The following is an 11,887-nucleotide window of genomic DNA, read 5'->3' on the forward strand; positions in this document are numbered from 1 at the left end:
AATAAATAAAATCTTAAAAAAAAATTCCTATGTGAAAGCCTTACTTTCTGTTGTCTCAGAGGTGGTATAAGTATTAAGACAAATAATTGCAGTCAGACTGCCAGTCCCAGGTCTGTCACTTGCCAACTGTGTATCTTCAGGTAAGTTACATAACCTCTCTGAGCCTCAGCTTTCTCTTCTGGAAAAATGGGATGGTGATAGTACCTGCATCACACTGTTGTCCAGGATACTGAGATAGCGTACATAAAAAGGCCTGGCATAGAGCCTAATATCGACTCAGGGTTTAGGAACTACCTATGTTAAACCAGTCCCCAGATAAAACAAGCAGACAGAAGTCTATGGAGTAAGGGTTATCTTTATTTGAATTGCAAAATATAAATATGAACCAGGTTTGGAAATACAGGTTGTAACAGTTCAGAAATGGCACCAGAAACTTCCAGAAGGGACCATGACAGCATACCTTTTTAGTTTTGGTGAGGTGGGTGTGTTACACAAAAGCCCTCCTCACCTCCACACTCTGTAGTAACTGGTCGGTCATCGGTTAACAAGAACAGCTGGCTCCACTGTTTCCTGCTCCTCCTCAGCCTTTTTCTTTACGAATACCTTCTCTAGTCTATCCTCTGCTGCACTGACCCCTGCATGGAGTAGCACCAGAAGAATGGCAGGAGTAAGAGAAATGTCTTGACACAGGGAAGAGGGGGTTCCCACTCTGTGGGCCTGGGGCCATGGGGGTTGCGGAGCCAGGAGAGCTGCGCGCATGGAAGCCCAACCTTTTATGAGATTCGGCAGGGAGAGGACATAGGCAAACACCGATATCTGTTACCCTTGGACATCAGCACCATGGGCTTTCAAAACACAAACGGTAGACAAAATCGCCTAGGCAAGACCGCAGTCCAACTCATAGAGTGGATCTGACAATGTTTATTCCTATATCTCGACTCTACTGACCTCCCCCTGTGGCACTGGGACGGTGGAAGATCTTCGGAAACGTGGACAGAGAACAGGTTACTACAGATGGGTCACAGAACCATCTCAGAGTTGGGGTGCGACGCTGAGCCAGATGGTGGGGTAGACAAGGTCGAGGGCCAGGAAATTGCCAAAGTAACAGACTAGGCACTTGAAATATTATTGTTAGATTGTTAAAAACTAAATAAATTAACATACATAGAATAAAATAAATATATAATTTAAGAGGCATTTTACAAACAAACAAACAAAAAATAGTTGTTATCTTTCCGTCTGGGTAGAAGTCCCAAAATTCAGAGTTCTCGGGCTTGTGGTATTTCACAGTTTGCTCATCAAATCCAACGCTAGAGGGTCCAAATGGCAGATCCCTTGGTGGCTACTTGAGTACGTGGCTTCTCAATCTTTGTCACCTTCTTCCAATCCACAAAGCTTTCCTTCTTCCTCTCCTTCTTTTTTTATCAGCCAAAGATCCTGGAGCATATGGAATTTAACTGGCATCTGAATCCAGAAGTTAATTGCTTAAACAAACTTATGGGCATACGTGGGGTTTGGAGGAGGGAAATCAGAAGGGCCTGAAGGTCTCTCACTTTTGCTTTCTTCTGGCCAAGATCCCATTTTGACAGATTCCGTTTGGCACTTGAAGGCTCTGGTATTTTGGCAAAGCAATCATGGGAGGCCCAAACTAGATAGCAACTGGGAACGAAGGAGTCTTCCTGACTAGCTGTGACGTTCTTTCCCTCTGCAGAGTGTACGATCAGCTTCTCAGAGGTAGCAGTCCCCCCGCAGATTCCTAAAGCACAAGAGGAAAGCATTTAAAGCTAGATCCAGTCTTAAGAGGTTTTAAGAGCTTCCCAGTTCCAGTCTTATGAAGTAGGAAGATCATCTGGGAATGGGCAGAAGCGGGGACAAGGATGGGAGAAGCTGTCGTCTCAGGTATCTCTCTTGGATATTTCTCTAGCAGCTGTCACCCCAAGTGGAGGTGACCTACTGAAAACCTTTTTGAAAACCATTCTGCAATAAGACCCTGACTCCATAGTAGCCTGCCCCCCAACCCATAGGTTGAGAGAAGAATTCAGAGTGCCTTGAAACAGATCTGGGGAAGATGGTGATGGTGCCATGGGGCAAAGGATGAACCGTTACCTTGAGCACAGGTCTCTCTCAGTGAGAAGTAGTCATGCCCAACTTCACTTTCTCTTCACTTTCCACATCATAACCTCCTCTCCTATGGTACCTGAAGGAGACAAGTTTTGTGAGCAAGCTCTGCCTGATACTACAGGGCACAGGTCCCAGAGAAGATCCTTCTAAGGGACACTGCCACGATGGTTCCCTCCATTACTTGGAAAAGCCAAGAGGGTATGGCAGCCCAACAGGCCTCTGGTCAAAGGCCCAACTGCCCCCAGGAATGCCTGTCTCTAACAGCAGGCTATAATTTGCTTAGAACTTTGACCTCGTTTACATGATCCTCAGAATAGCCTTATGAGGCAGGTAGACAGATTACGATCACTGTAAGATTACAGCCCTCACAGCGACAGGTAACTTGGTCCAGGTCTCACAGCAGATGAATTTTAGGGCTTGGAAACAGGCAGGGTATTTGGTAGGTCTCCCCCAATCTAGAACATAACCTAGACTGGAAGCATGGCCTGAAGTTGAGATGCCTCAGAATTGAAAGGATATATCAACAGCCATATACCACCCATACTTTGTCTATCAAACCACACACTAACGCCATCAAAGAACAGAGTGAAGGGAAAGAACTGCGTGAAGAGGTAGACCCCACGGGTGGGTTACTAGGCCTGCTGTGAAAAGCTGTGAACAGCAGGACCTGCTATGACCTGGCAATCTTTGCCCTGGGCTCTGGACGCTGGACTCATGTCAGGCCAAAGAAGCTCGGTTCCTAGAGAACCTGTACTCAGGAATGTCAGTCAGGTTCCTAGCCTGGAATTTGGGAGGTTGGAGGGCTCATGTGATCACAGGCAGAGGACCTAGCGGGAGGAGGAATGGGAGTGATTTGCAGAAACAGCCTGCAGGGGGCCCCAATACTCACCTAAACATGAGAAGCCCGACGATGACAAGCAGACAGACAGATGACAGCACCACGGCCACCACAGCCAGGATGGTTGTATGGTCATAAGTATATAAGCGATTTTCCACTGGGAGGCTCAGCCCATGGCACCTCTCTCCGTGGTAACCGGGGTGGCAGCTGGTTCAAGACAGGACAAAGCAGAGATGAGCTTAGTGGTTTGGCCTCTCTCTACAGGAAATGGCCCTCCTACCTAAGCCAGATCCCAGTCCTCACAGCCTCAGCCTATCAATCCCTGGCCTGGTTCCCCACCCTTCCTCTATCCTTCTGGTAGGAGTCTAGGAGAAGACCCCCGAAAAGCCCCTCTGAAGGCTCTATGGCTTTCCTCGCCCCCCTTTCCATTCCCTCTGGTTCTCTGGCTCAAGATTCCTGCTCCAGGCAGGGGAAAGAGTGAGGGAGGACTTCAAGGTCCAAGCTACATATGTTCCATGTGTGGATGATTTATTACATGTGTATTAAGACATGCTGCTTAAGTCCCTCAGAAGACTTAGGTCCATCAGCTGGTGGGTTGAGTTGAGGGGACTGAGTATCACTCCCTCTAGTGAGGCCCCTTAACTCTGACCCAGAAATAAACCCAGCCTTCTCCACCACTGCTTCCAGCCCTCAGTCCCTCTCAGCCACGGCCCATCCTATTAATAGGTCCCGTTCCTTTGCCAGGAGTCATTTTTCTCAAGTTCCCTTCATTGAACTCCCAGCTCCCTCTGGGTGCAGGGCCCAATTTGAGAGCTTCACATCAACTTTTGGCCTCTGAACCCTGGGCTATCTGGTGTCCTCCATCATAGGACAAAGCAAACAAAACCAAGGTAACTTCTTCTTGCCCAGCTGTCTTGCCAGAGCATGGAAAAATGTCAGAAACAACCCTCTGGCTTTTCACACTCAAGACATCAATCAGATGGCAAATGCCTCTTCTGACATAGAGTATTTCCTCGAAGCGCTTAGGAAGACTTGGAAGCGCGTTCAGTTGAACAAGCACATTCGTGTCCCTTCCCGTATCCGCGCGCCCGAGAGGCCCTTTGATGTAGGTGGCAGCCCCCCACGTCACGGCAAGGCAGAGCTCTCTTCCCCATGGACACTGCAGAGCAGAAGTGTGGTGTCAGTTTGTCTGACTCTGAGCTCAGTGTGCTCCCCAGTCACACCCACAACTGCACTGGCACCATCTACCTGGGGACTTCGGGCCCCCAGCTTGCTGATGGGAGCCCCAAGAAGCTGGTGGCCCTGTATTCTGAGCTGTTCCTCCTCTGGGAAGCAGGCTGTGCATGCGGAACCTCAGAGCAAGGAATCCCTTCCTCTTGCCGAGAGGCACCCCTATCCAGACAGGGCAGCAGCAGAGGGGCCAGGCCACCGCTGCTGAGTGCCAAGCACCTCTCCCTGCCTCGGCTCCTCCGGGCTGCTCTGGGGAACCACCCCACACTGTAGGATGAACGGGGGTCAGTCCCATATACAGACAACAGCGGGGCACACGGCTCTGTGCCCAGCCTCTCCATAAATCTGTCCCATTGGCCAAGGTGGGCAAAACAGCGCCCCCCAACCTGACAGGATACAGAGGAAGCTCTCTGGCCCTGGAGAATCCCTTACGCACAGCAGTTTAAAGTTTATAAGGCACCATCCTTATCTGCTAGCTCAACTGAGGCTCAGAACATCTAGTAGGCAGGTACAGCCCCGTTTTACAGATTAAGGGTCAGAGGGATTGTGATTTACCAAAAGCAGCAAACTAAGAAGCAACAAGGCTGAGACTAGAAACCAGTCTTAGCAGATTCCAAATTCATGATTCTTTCCACTCTGAACAGCGCAGATTACCCCAAGGAAACACATATCTGATGAGGCGATAGGTTCCTTGGGCTGTCTGACCCTGCTCTTTGACTTATTATTATTAACTTGAATAATACATAGCAAACATTAAAGGCTTACAGTGAGCCAAGTACTCTGTGTTAACTGCTTTACGAGAATCATTTCAATTAATCTTAAAAACATCTCTGTGAAGCAGGAGTTACTATCCCCATTTTAAAGATGGAGAGACTGAGGCTTAAGTTCTTAGCTAACTTGCCCACCGTTACGCAGCTAGTGAGAGGTAGAGCCAGGATTCAACCCAGCAGTCTAGATGACTTCAGAAGCTATGCTCTCCTGGTGGGGGAAGGGAAGCTGAAGCTGAGGTTGTTTTTCACTTCCAGCCATCACTCAAACCCCACAGGTAGTTACTCAGATGATAGAAATAAAGCTTGGTCTCAGAGTCCCGCAATTCAGTTACATAATCCCTCCACCCCCACCCTGAGTCAAAGGGATAATAATGTAAACATCCTAATATTACCCACCTCCCCCTCCCTTTGCAGATGACTCCTGGCTTCCCTGGTGAAGGAGGGGGGATGAGGACGTTCCAGGCATCCCGGGTGGGGGCAAGATCATGTGTCTTCCTCAGAGCCAGCAACCCACCAAATTGGAACGTAGTCCTCCTACTGATGTTTGTGACCCATTTCAGAACTTGTATTACAATGGAAGTAAGAACCCTCTAGGGTGCAGAGACATCTTCCAGACTGGGTTTCTCCGCCCCGTACCTCATGTCTTGCTGCTATTTCTGGCCAGGTGATCTCGAGCAAGTTACTTTTACCTCTCCAAGCTTTGGTTTACTCATGTAAAACACAGGAATAATAAATACTTATTTCACGAGAGTATTTTGAAGGTCAAATGAGATACTACACTTAATGACCCTTAACAAAAGGCCAAGTCCCACATATGTGTGAGTTATTATATAATAGGACTCCAGAGGGCACTGCCCTGAGGAATGGGGCACTGAAGTCAGATGGAGCCAAAGAGAAGGGGGCTCGCCGTTCCTTCTCAGCATCTGGCCAGTGAGGCCAAGGGAAGGCCCCACGCCTGTCTTTCAGCTGAGTTCTCCTCAGCCTGCCTGCCTCCAGGTTTCCTCCGGCCACAGGAAACTTTGCAGCCAGTTTCTGGGTCAGCAGCCAGTCAGGAGCCCCAGGAAACTGCTCTTTGAGGGCAACTTTTGGCTGGTGACACAAAAGGGTTTTCCTGTGTATGGTGGCGGTGGAGGACTGGGTGAGGAAGCCATCCAGCCTCGAGCTGCTCAGGACAGCCTGGACACACCCTGGCTGGTGGTTCCTGGGTCTAGAGCGAAGGAGGAGCAACAAAGGGCCCCAAAGGTAGGTGACCAGATACCACATTTCCCCCACCAGGAGCTCTGTGTCTTCTTGCTGCATTCTGCCCTGAGTTCCAAAGGCCGGAGGCAGGAGGTAGCCAAAGCAGGCACAGAGTCCAGCCCCTAGAAAATCTGCCTGGGAAGCAGAGACAAAGTCTTCAAATCAGATTGCTACGCTCTTAGGGTAGTGAAAGCCTTAGGAGACCTCCAACATAACAGCTGTCCTCTATAAAATCCTATTCAAACTTTGTAAGGACAGATAGGGAAGAAGGACACAAGCCAACACCCAATACAGCCTGGGGGTATGAAAAGCATGCGGGACTGGAAGTCAGGCACCTGAATCCTTGTCCCGCTTCCATCCATTTATTTAGCTGTTGATCTCAGGCAAATCACTTCCTACTTCCTGGCTCTAGCATCCTCACCTTTCAACTAGAGATAGCAAGCCCTGCCAACCCCAACCCCCCTTGAGCTTTTGGGAATCCCAGGACATGACTATAATTCCCCATTCCCTAGAAGAGCTGGCGCCAGGTGGGTACTGAACACATACCTGCTGGGCTCAGCTCATAGTGAACGTTATTGTGAAGTGATGGGGCAAAGGGGAGAAGGCGGCTTCACGGTTCTCATCACTATCCCTAGGACCACCATGGCCCCGGGCGCCCTTAACTACTGGCTTTAGCTGGTGGGTCAAGCCCAGCTCTCCAGGATAGCAGCCTTACGAAGGTTCTCAGTGAAGCAGTCAAAGTCCATATACCCAAGCCCTGGACCAGTTTGAACCAAACAGATTTCTGGCCTCAATCCACCTCGACTACCCTCAGAGTCACTGCCTCCATCCTGTGCTAACGATGGCATTTTACAAATCTAAGACGAACATTTCCTACCCTATCCCAAGGCCTTGGGAAGAATAATGTGGGGATGGTCTATGTTACTCCAAAGCAACTCCCTCTAATACCAAGCTCCTGACGAGGATGCTATAGGGGACGACACAAGAGTGATCATGGACATGGTAGAGAGGGATGGGTCTGTCTGCCAATTGCCAAACACAGGGCAGCTTTGCTATGTGAGATCAGACAGGCCAGCGAAGCTTTAAAAGCCAAGGGATCAGTACTAATCATAGTAGGAAGAGATGCCAGGCAGCCAGCCTTCGTGACGGGTTGAGAGGTGGTACGCACCTCATAGTCTCCTGGCCCTGTCCAGAGTCTCCCAAGTCACAAAGCCTGTCTCTCTATAGGGATCTTGTGCCCAGAGGAAGAGAGTGGATGTTTGTAGTCGAGTGTGGGTGTTGGCCTAAGGCACAGTGGCGACATTATGCCTGCCAGAGAGCATGGCAGTGCCGTCACCCCTGAGGGGTGCCAAGGCAGCCGCTTGCTGGGCTTGGCCTAGCAGAATAGCTGGGGAACCCATGACCCCTCCACCCAGGGAAAGGGTGGTGCTGCCTGACCAGGGGCTGATGCCTACTGGGTTGGGTTCCATTTCCTGTAAATCTTGCACAAAGGAAGTGTTCTCCCAATCCCATGGCCAAAGGCCAATACCCATTCTGTCCCCCCACGTCCTGGCCCTTGCTAGGATGAGGAAGAAGAGACGAAGGGGCTTCTTCCTGCTCCCACGATGATTGCTTTCTCTGTGGTCCTGCCATGCCTTCAGATCAACCCACACACGCTCTCATATGAGCGCACATATGTCCGAGCACACACATCTGCACGGCGTGAGTCTACATGCACCTCATACCTGCCTACAGGGCTTGGGAAAGGAGGCCACAGGAGCTCTGCTCCACCAGGAAGCCTACTCTGCCATGTGGCCTACTGGCTTCTCCCACTGAAGTAGGGCATGAGGTAGGACTGAAGGAAGGACCTGCCTGCAGGTATCAGCTCTCCTAGCCACAAGTTCATGTCTGAGCAAGCAGGAAATGTCCCCAAGGATGAAAGAGCGTCACAAACCTACACCACAGGAAATTACATCCCATGCGGGGGAGAGCCCCTTCCGCTGACTAAAAATATTTCCCCTCCTCCCAACTTCCGCCTAACAATTGAGAAGAAACTGGGTAGAATTATCAATTCAAGGAACAGTGACAACAAGGAACAGCCACGTGACTGACAAAGAGTGTGCAGAGCAGAGTCAGCCCAGGGAAGCGACACTTACATGCAGGAGGGAGCCCGGAGCTCCTTCACATATTTGCATTCTCCGTGGATGCAGAAGTCCTTGTATTTCCGAAGACATGGGTCTCTCTTCCTCCCTAAGCCCTTGCCTTTCTTCTTTTTTTTCCCACGCTCCTCCTTGCTGGGTGTGGCCAGAGCCTGTGGCTTGGAGGAGAAAGCAGCTGCAGGAGAAAAGGATCCTCCTGTTAAGTCTGACTCTCCTGGGGGAAAGACTCAGAACAGCACCCTGTCTGGAAGGAATACCTACTCTTTGATCCCACCTCCCTCCCCGGGGCCAAAGGAAGACTGGGCAGAACCACCAGAAAGCAGTGGAGGAAACAGACTACAGGGGTCCCAAGGAAAGCATTTCTCAGACTCAGTTTAAGAACTTCGTTCGAACAATGCTAGCTTCTGTTGAGTGACTGTCGCTGACTGGGCAGTTCTACCAACCTCGCCCCCACCCCACTGTCCATCCTCATCTACTCCCCCACGCCCACTTGGTGCTATTTTGGCCTTAAATCAACCTCATTTCCTGATGCTGCACTCAGTGACCCACTTGCAGGAAGACAGTGTCAGAGATAAAAATTGCTTCTGGAGAAGGTACTTGGAGGGTTTTTTTTTTGGGGGGGTGTCCTAAAATAACAACAGTGTCCATGTCCAGATGGCCCCCTCTGAGGCCACCCTCTGAGGCAACAGGGTACCATGAGCCCAGGCCAGAGCCAGGCTTAGGGACCGCAAGCAGGCCATCCCTGGTCAGGGCCTTGCTTTTTTGACTTCAAGCAGAATATTTACCTGGTTCTGTGTCCTTTGCAGCTCACCACTTCTCTCGAAGTTCTAGTACATTTACCCCCAAATGTCCTGTTTATAGCTCTCTAGGTTGGAGGAGTATGGTACGTACAATGGGGCAAAAGATGGAAAGTAAGGAACTATCAAGAAGGAGCTGGAACAATGATGACTCCCCCCATTCCTTCCACACTTCAAAGGAGGGAAAAACAGCCTCACACAGACACCCAGCTGGGATTGACCCTGGGCTACGCCCATCAGCCCATCAGGGGTCTGACGCCAGCCTTCTCTTCCCTGCTCCCAGCAGAAAAAAATGTGCCTGCTGCCCACGGCTGTAGCCATGTGTCTGGTGCAAGGGTGAGCATCATACATTAGACTGGAGACCCAGGGTCCTCAAGCGGGAAGTGACTTGAAAGAATAACATGGCTTTCCATTTTCAGGTAAAACATTCGCGGTCCCGAAAGGCAGTGATTTGGTAAAGATCATGCAGGGTTGAGATCAGAAACGTGGCCTCTGAAGTGCTCTTTCCCAATATACCAAACTGTTCACGCACCCCTGTCCCTTCCCCTGGACAAGTCTAGAGCACCCGGGATGTTGAACCAGGAAGGAGACAATGAATGGGCTCTGAAGTCAGCACACCTGTGCTCCAACTTCAGCCCTGTGATTTTTGGGCAAGTGGCTTAATCTCTCTGAATCTTGGGGTTTTTCAGTAAGTAGTGGCTAGCAGAAGTTCAATCTCAGAGGGTTGCTACGGGATTAATCAACCCACAATAGCATAATGAGTGCCTAGAACACAATAGGTACTTAATAAATGGTAATAGTTATTCATTTTAGATGATAGGATCCCCAGGCCTGAAAAACAGCTTTCACCCAGCAAAGCCAAGAGAAGGGAAGAAAGGTAGGTGCCAGTAGTCCCACAGTCCCGTTTCCTCTGGTGTAGACCCAAGTCCCTTCCAAGCTCAGAAGATGAGGCAGATGCTCAGAGTAACCAGAGCTGTAGTAAAACTGTGGCAGGAGGGGCAAGCCAACCAGAGAGGGGAGGAAGAGGGTGACAGAGTGACAGCGAGGCCCCTGCCAGGGACAGGGAGCAGTGAGTCAAGTCTGCAGAGGTATGAGGAGCAGCCGTGTGGGTGGAGGGTGAGTCACAGCCCAGCTCTGCCCAGCCTAGGAGGAGAGGGCTAGGAGAATCCAGGTTGTTCCAGACCAGGGGTGACCCAAGAAGGCTATGGGGAGACAATGAAGGGTGGCAGCACAGGCTTGGCTTGGGAGCAGACCTTTGACTTACGCGAAGTAGAGACAGCACCTAAGGGAAGCTCTGGGTAAGGAGGGGGAACGTGGCTGAGGAGCAGGCGGGGCTAGAACAGGTGGGTATCTTTCCAACCAAATTAGTCATTCTGGTGCTCCAGGGCTCCGTCCCTGCTCCACCCTCAAGAATCACTTCAGGTGGCTGGAGGCAGCCAAGTGGGCGATGCTGGAGGCTCTGGACTCTGCCCTGTGCCTGTACTCAACCACAGCCCCATCCGCTGGTTGCAGGGTCCCACCTGGCCTTCATCCCTTGGAGTCTCTCTCAGGGACTCAGGGTGGTCAGAAGTCTCTAGCCTTTGGGTAGGATTGGTAGACACATGGCGTTTCATTCTATCTCTCTAGGGACACTGTGCTCACCGCTCATAGGCTCCTGAAGAGATACTGCCCTCACCTGGGGGACCAAGAGTTCTTCATTCCCCTCTGTTTCTCCAACCTGGAGACAGGCGGATGGAGAAGACTGCACACCTACTATGTTCCTAGGCTCTCTATGGCTGTCATTTTATACATAATAGTCATTTGATATAGGAACTAAGACTTGCACCCATTTTTATATAGAAACTCTACGGAAAGCATCCCAACCATTCTTCTCTCCTTCCTCCAGCTTACGCCCGAGGAATGCACAAGACCCCAGACACCTTGCCTTCTCTAGGCTGTAAACTACCCAAAAGGGCAGCAAGTCGACATGCGAGACTCAACAGCAAGAACGACAGTGGAACCCACATTTCGGGACCCCGAGTAAGCTTGTCAGGCTCAGCAGCTTCTCCTTGAAGTCCTCCATGAATACCCCCAACCCACAAGTGTGCGCAAACAGCATGCACCCACCATCCACTTATGCTCCAATTGCCCACCGCAGGGTCGACGATGGTCAGCCTCACACCCACCTCTTAGAAGGTCCAGGTCTGTCTCTTCTAAGTTCAGGGCTTCCCTGCCCCGGCCGCCTTCCGGGGCCAGTAGCTGGTCTGTAGATTCAGTGGGAGAGTCCAGGTTGCCGGTTCCAGCCGCCAGCCCTCTCCGAAGCCGCTCCAGGCTCTCGCCAGTCACCAACGCCGAGAGCACTGCGGGTGAGGGGCGAGGCCGCATCAGACCCCCTCTCCAAGACCCCCAGGTCGCCGCGCACCAATGCTGGCGCCCTCCTGCCAGGGAGCACGGGCCCCACCAAGTGGCCCGCGCTGGGGTCGCTGCAGCGACCTTCCCCTGTGCCCCCCCAGCACTGTGTCCCCAACCCCACCCCCCACCCCCGACCTCCGGGGGCGTCGGCAGCCCTCTCACCCAGCCAGAAAGAGCTTCAGCACCACCGACGGCAGCAGCTTCATGGCCCTGGACCCGGCGGAGGCGGCGAGGCAGCAATCACTTTGGAGGCGGCGGCCACGGGGCGCTGGCACCGTAGCCGGGGCGGGCGGCGCGCAGGAGATTCGGCCGGTTTCGCTCTGCTGCCGGCCTCTGGGTGCAAGCCTAGCTGGGACTCGCGTG

The 11,887-nt window shown here is 51.6% G+C and overlaps 1 protein-coding gene across 1 annotated transcript; it reads right to left on the reverse strand.

Moving 5' to 3' along the window:
- Window positions 1-337: 337 nt before the first annotated feature.
- HBEGF (heparin binding EGF like growth factor) lies at window positions 338-11,497 on the reverse strand. Its single transcript, XM_002912619.4, has 5 exons — window positions 11,299-11,497; window positions 8,334-8,511; window positions 3,011-3,166; window positions 2,107-2,197; window positions 338-1,756 (listed from the first exon to the last, which is right to left on the reverse strand). Exons 1-4 carry the CDS (start codon window positions 11,495-11,497, stop codon window positions 2,125-2,127), a joined length of 606 nt encoding a protein of 201 aa, XP_002912665.1. The 3' UTR covers window positions 338-1,756; window positions 2,107-2,124.
- Between the last annotated feature and the right edge of the window lie 390 nt (window positions 11,498-11,887).

This window comes from Ailuropoda melanoleuca, chromosome 3, assembly GCF_002007445.2.
Source record: "Ailuropoda melanoleuca isolate Jingjing chromosome 3, ASM200744v2, whole genome shotgun sequence".
NCBI classification, from domain to species: domain Eukaryota; kingdom Metazoa; phylum Chordata; class Mammalia; order Carnivora; family Ursidae; genus Ailuropoda; species Ailuropoda melanoleuca.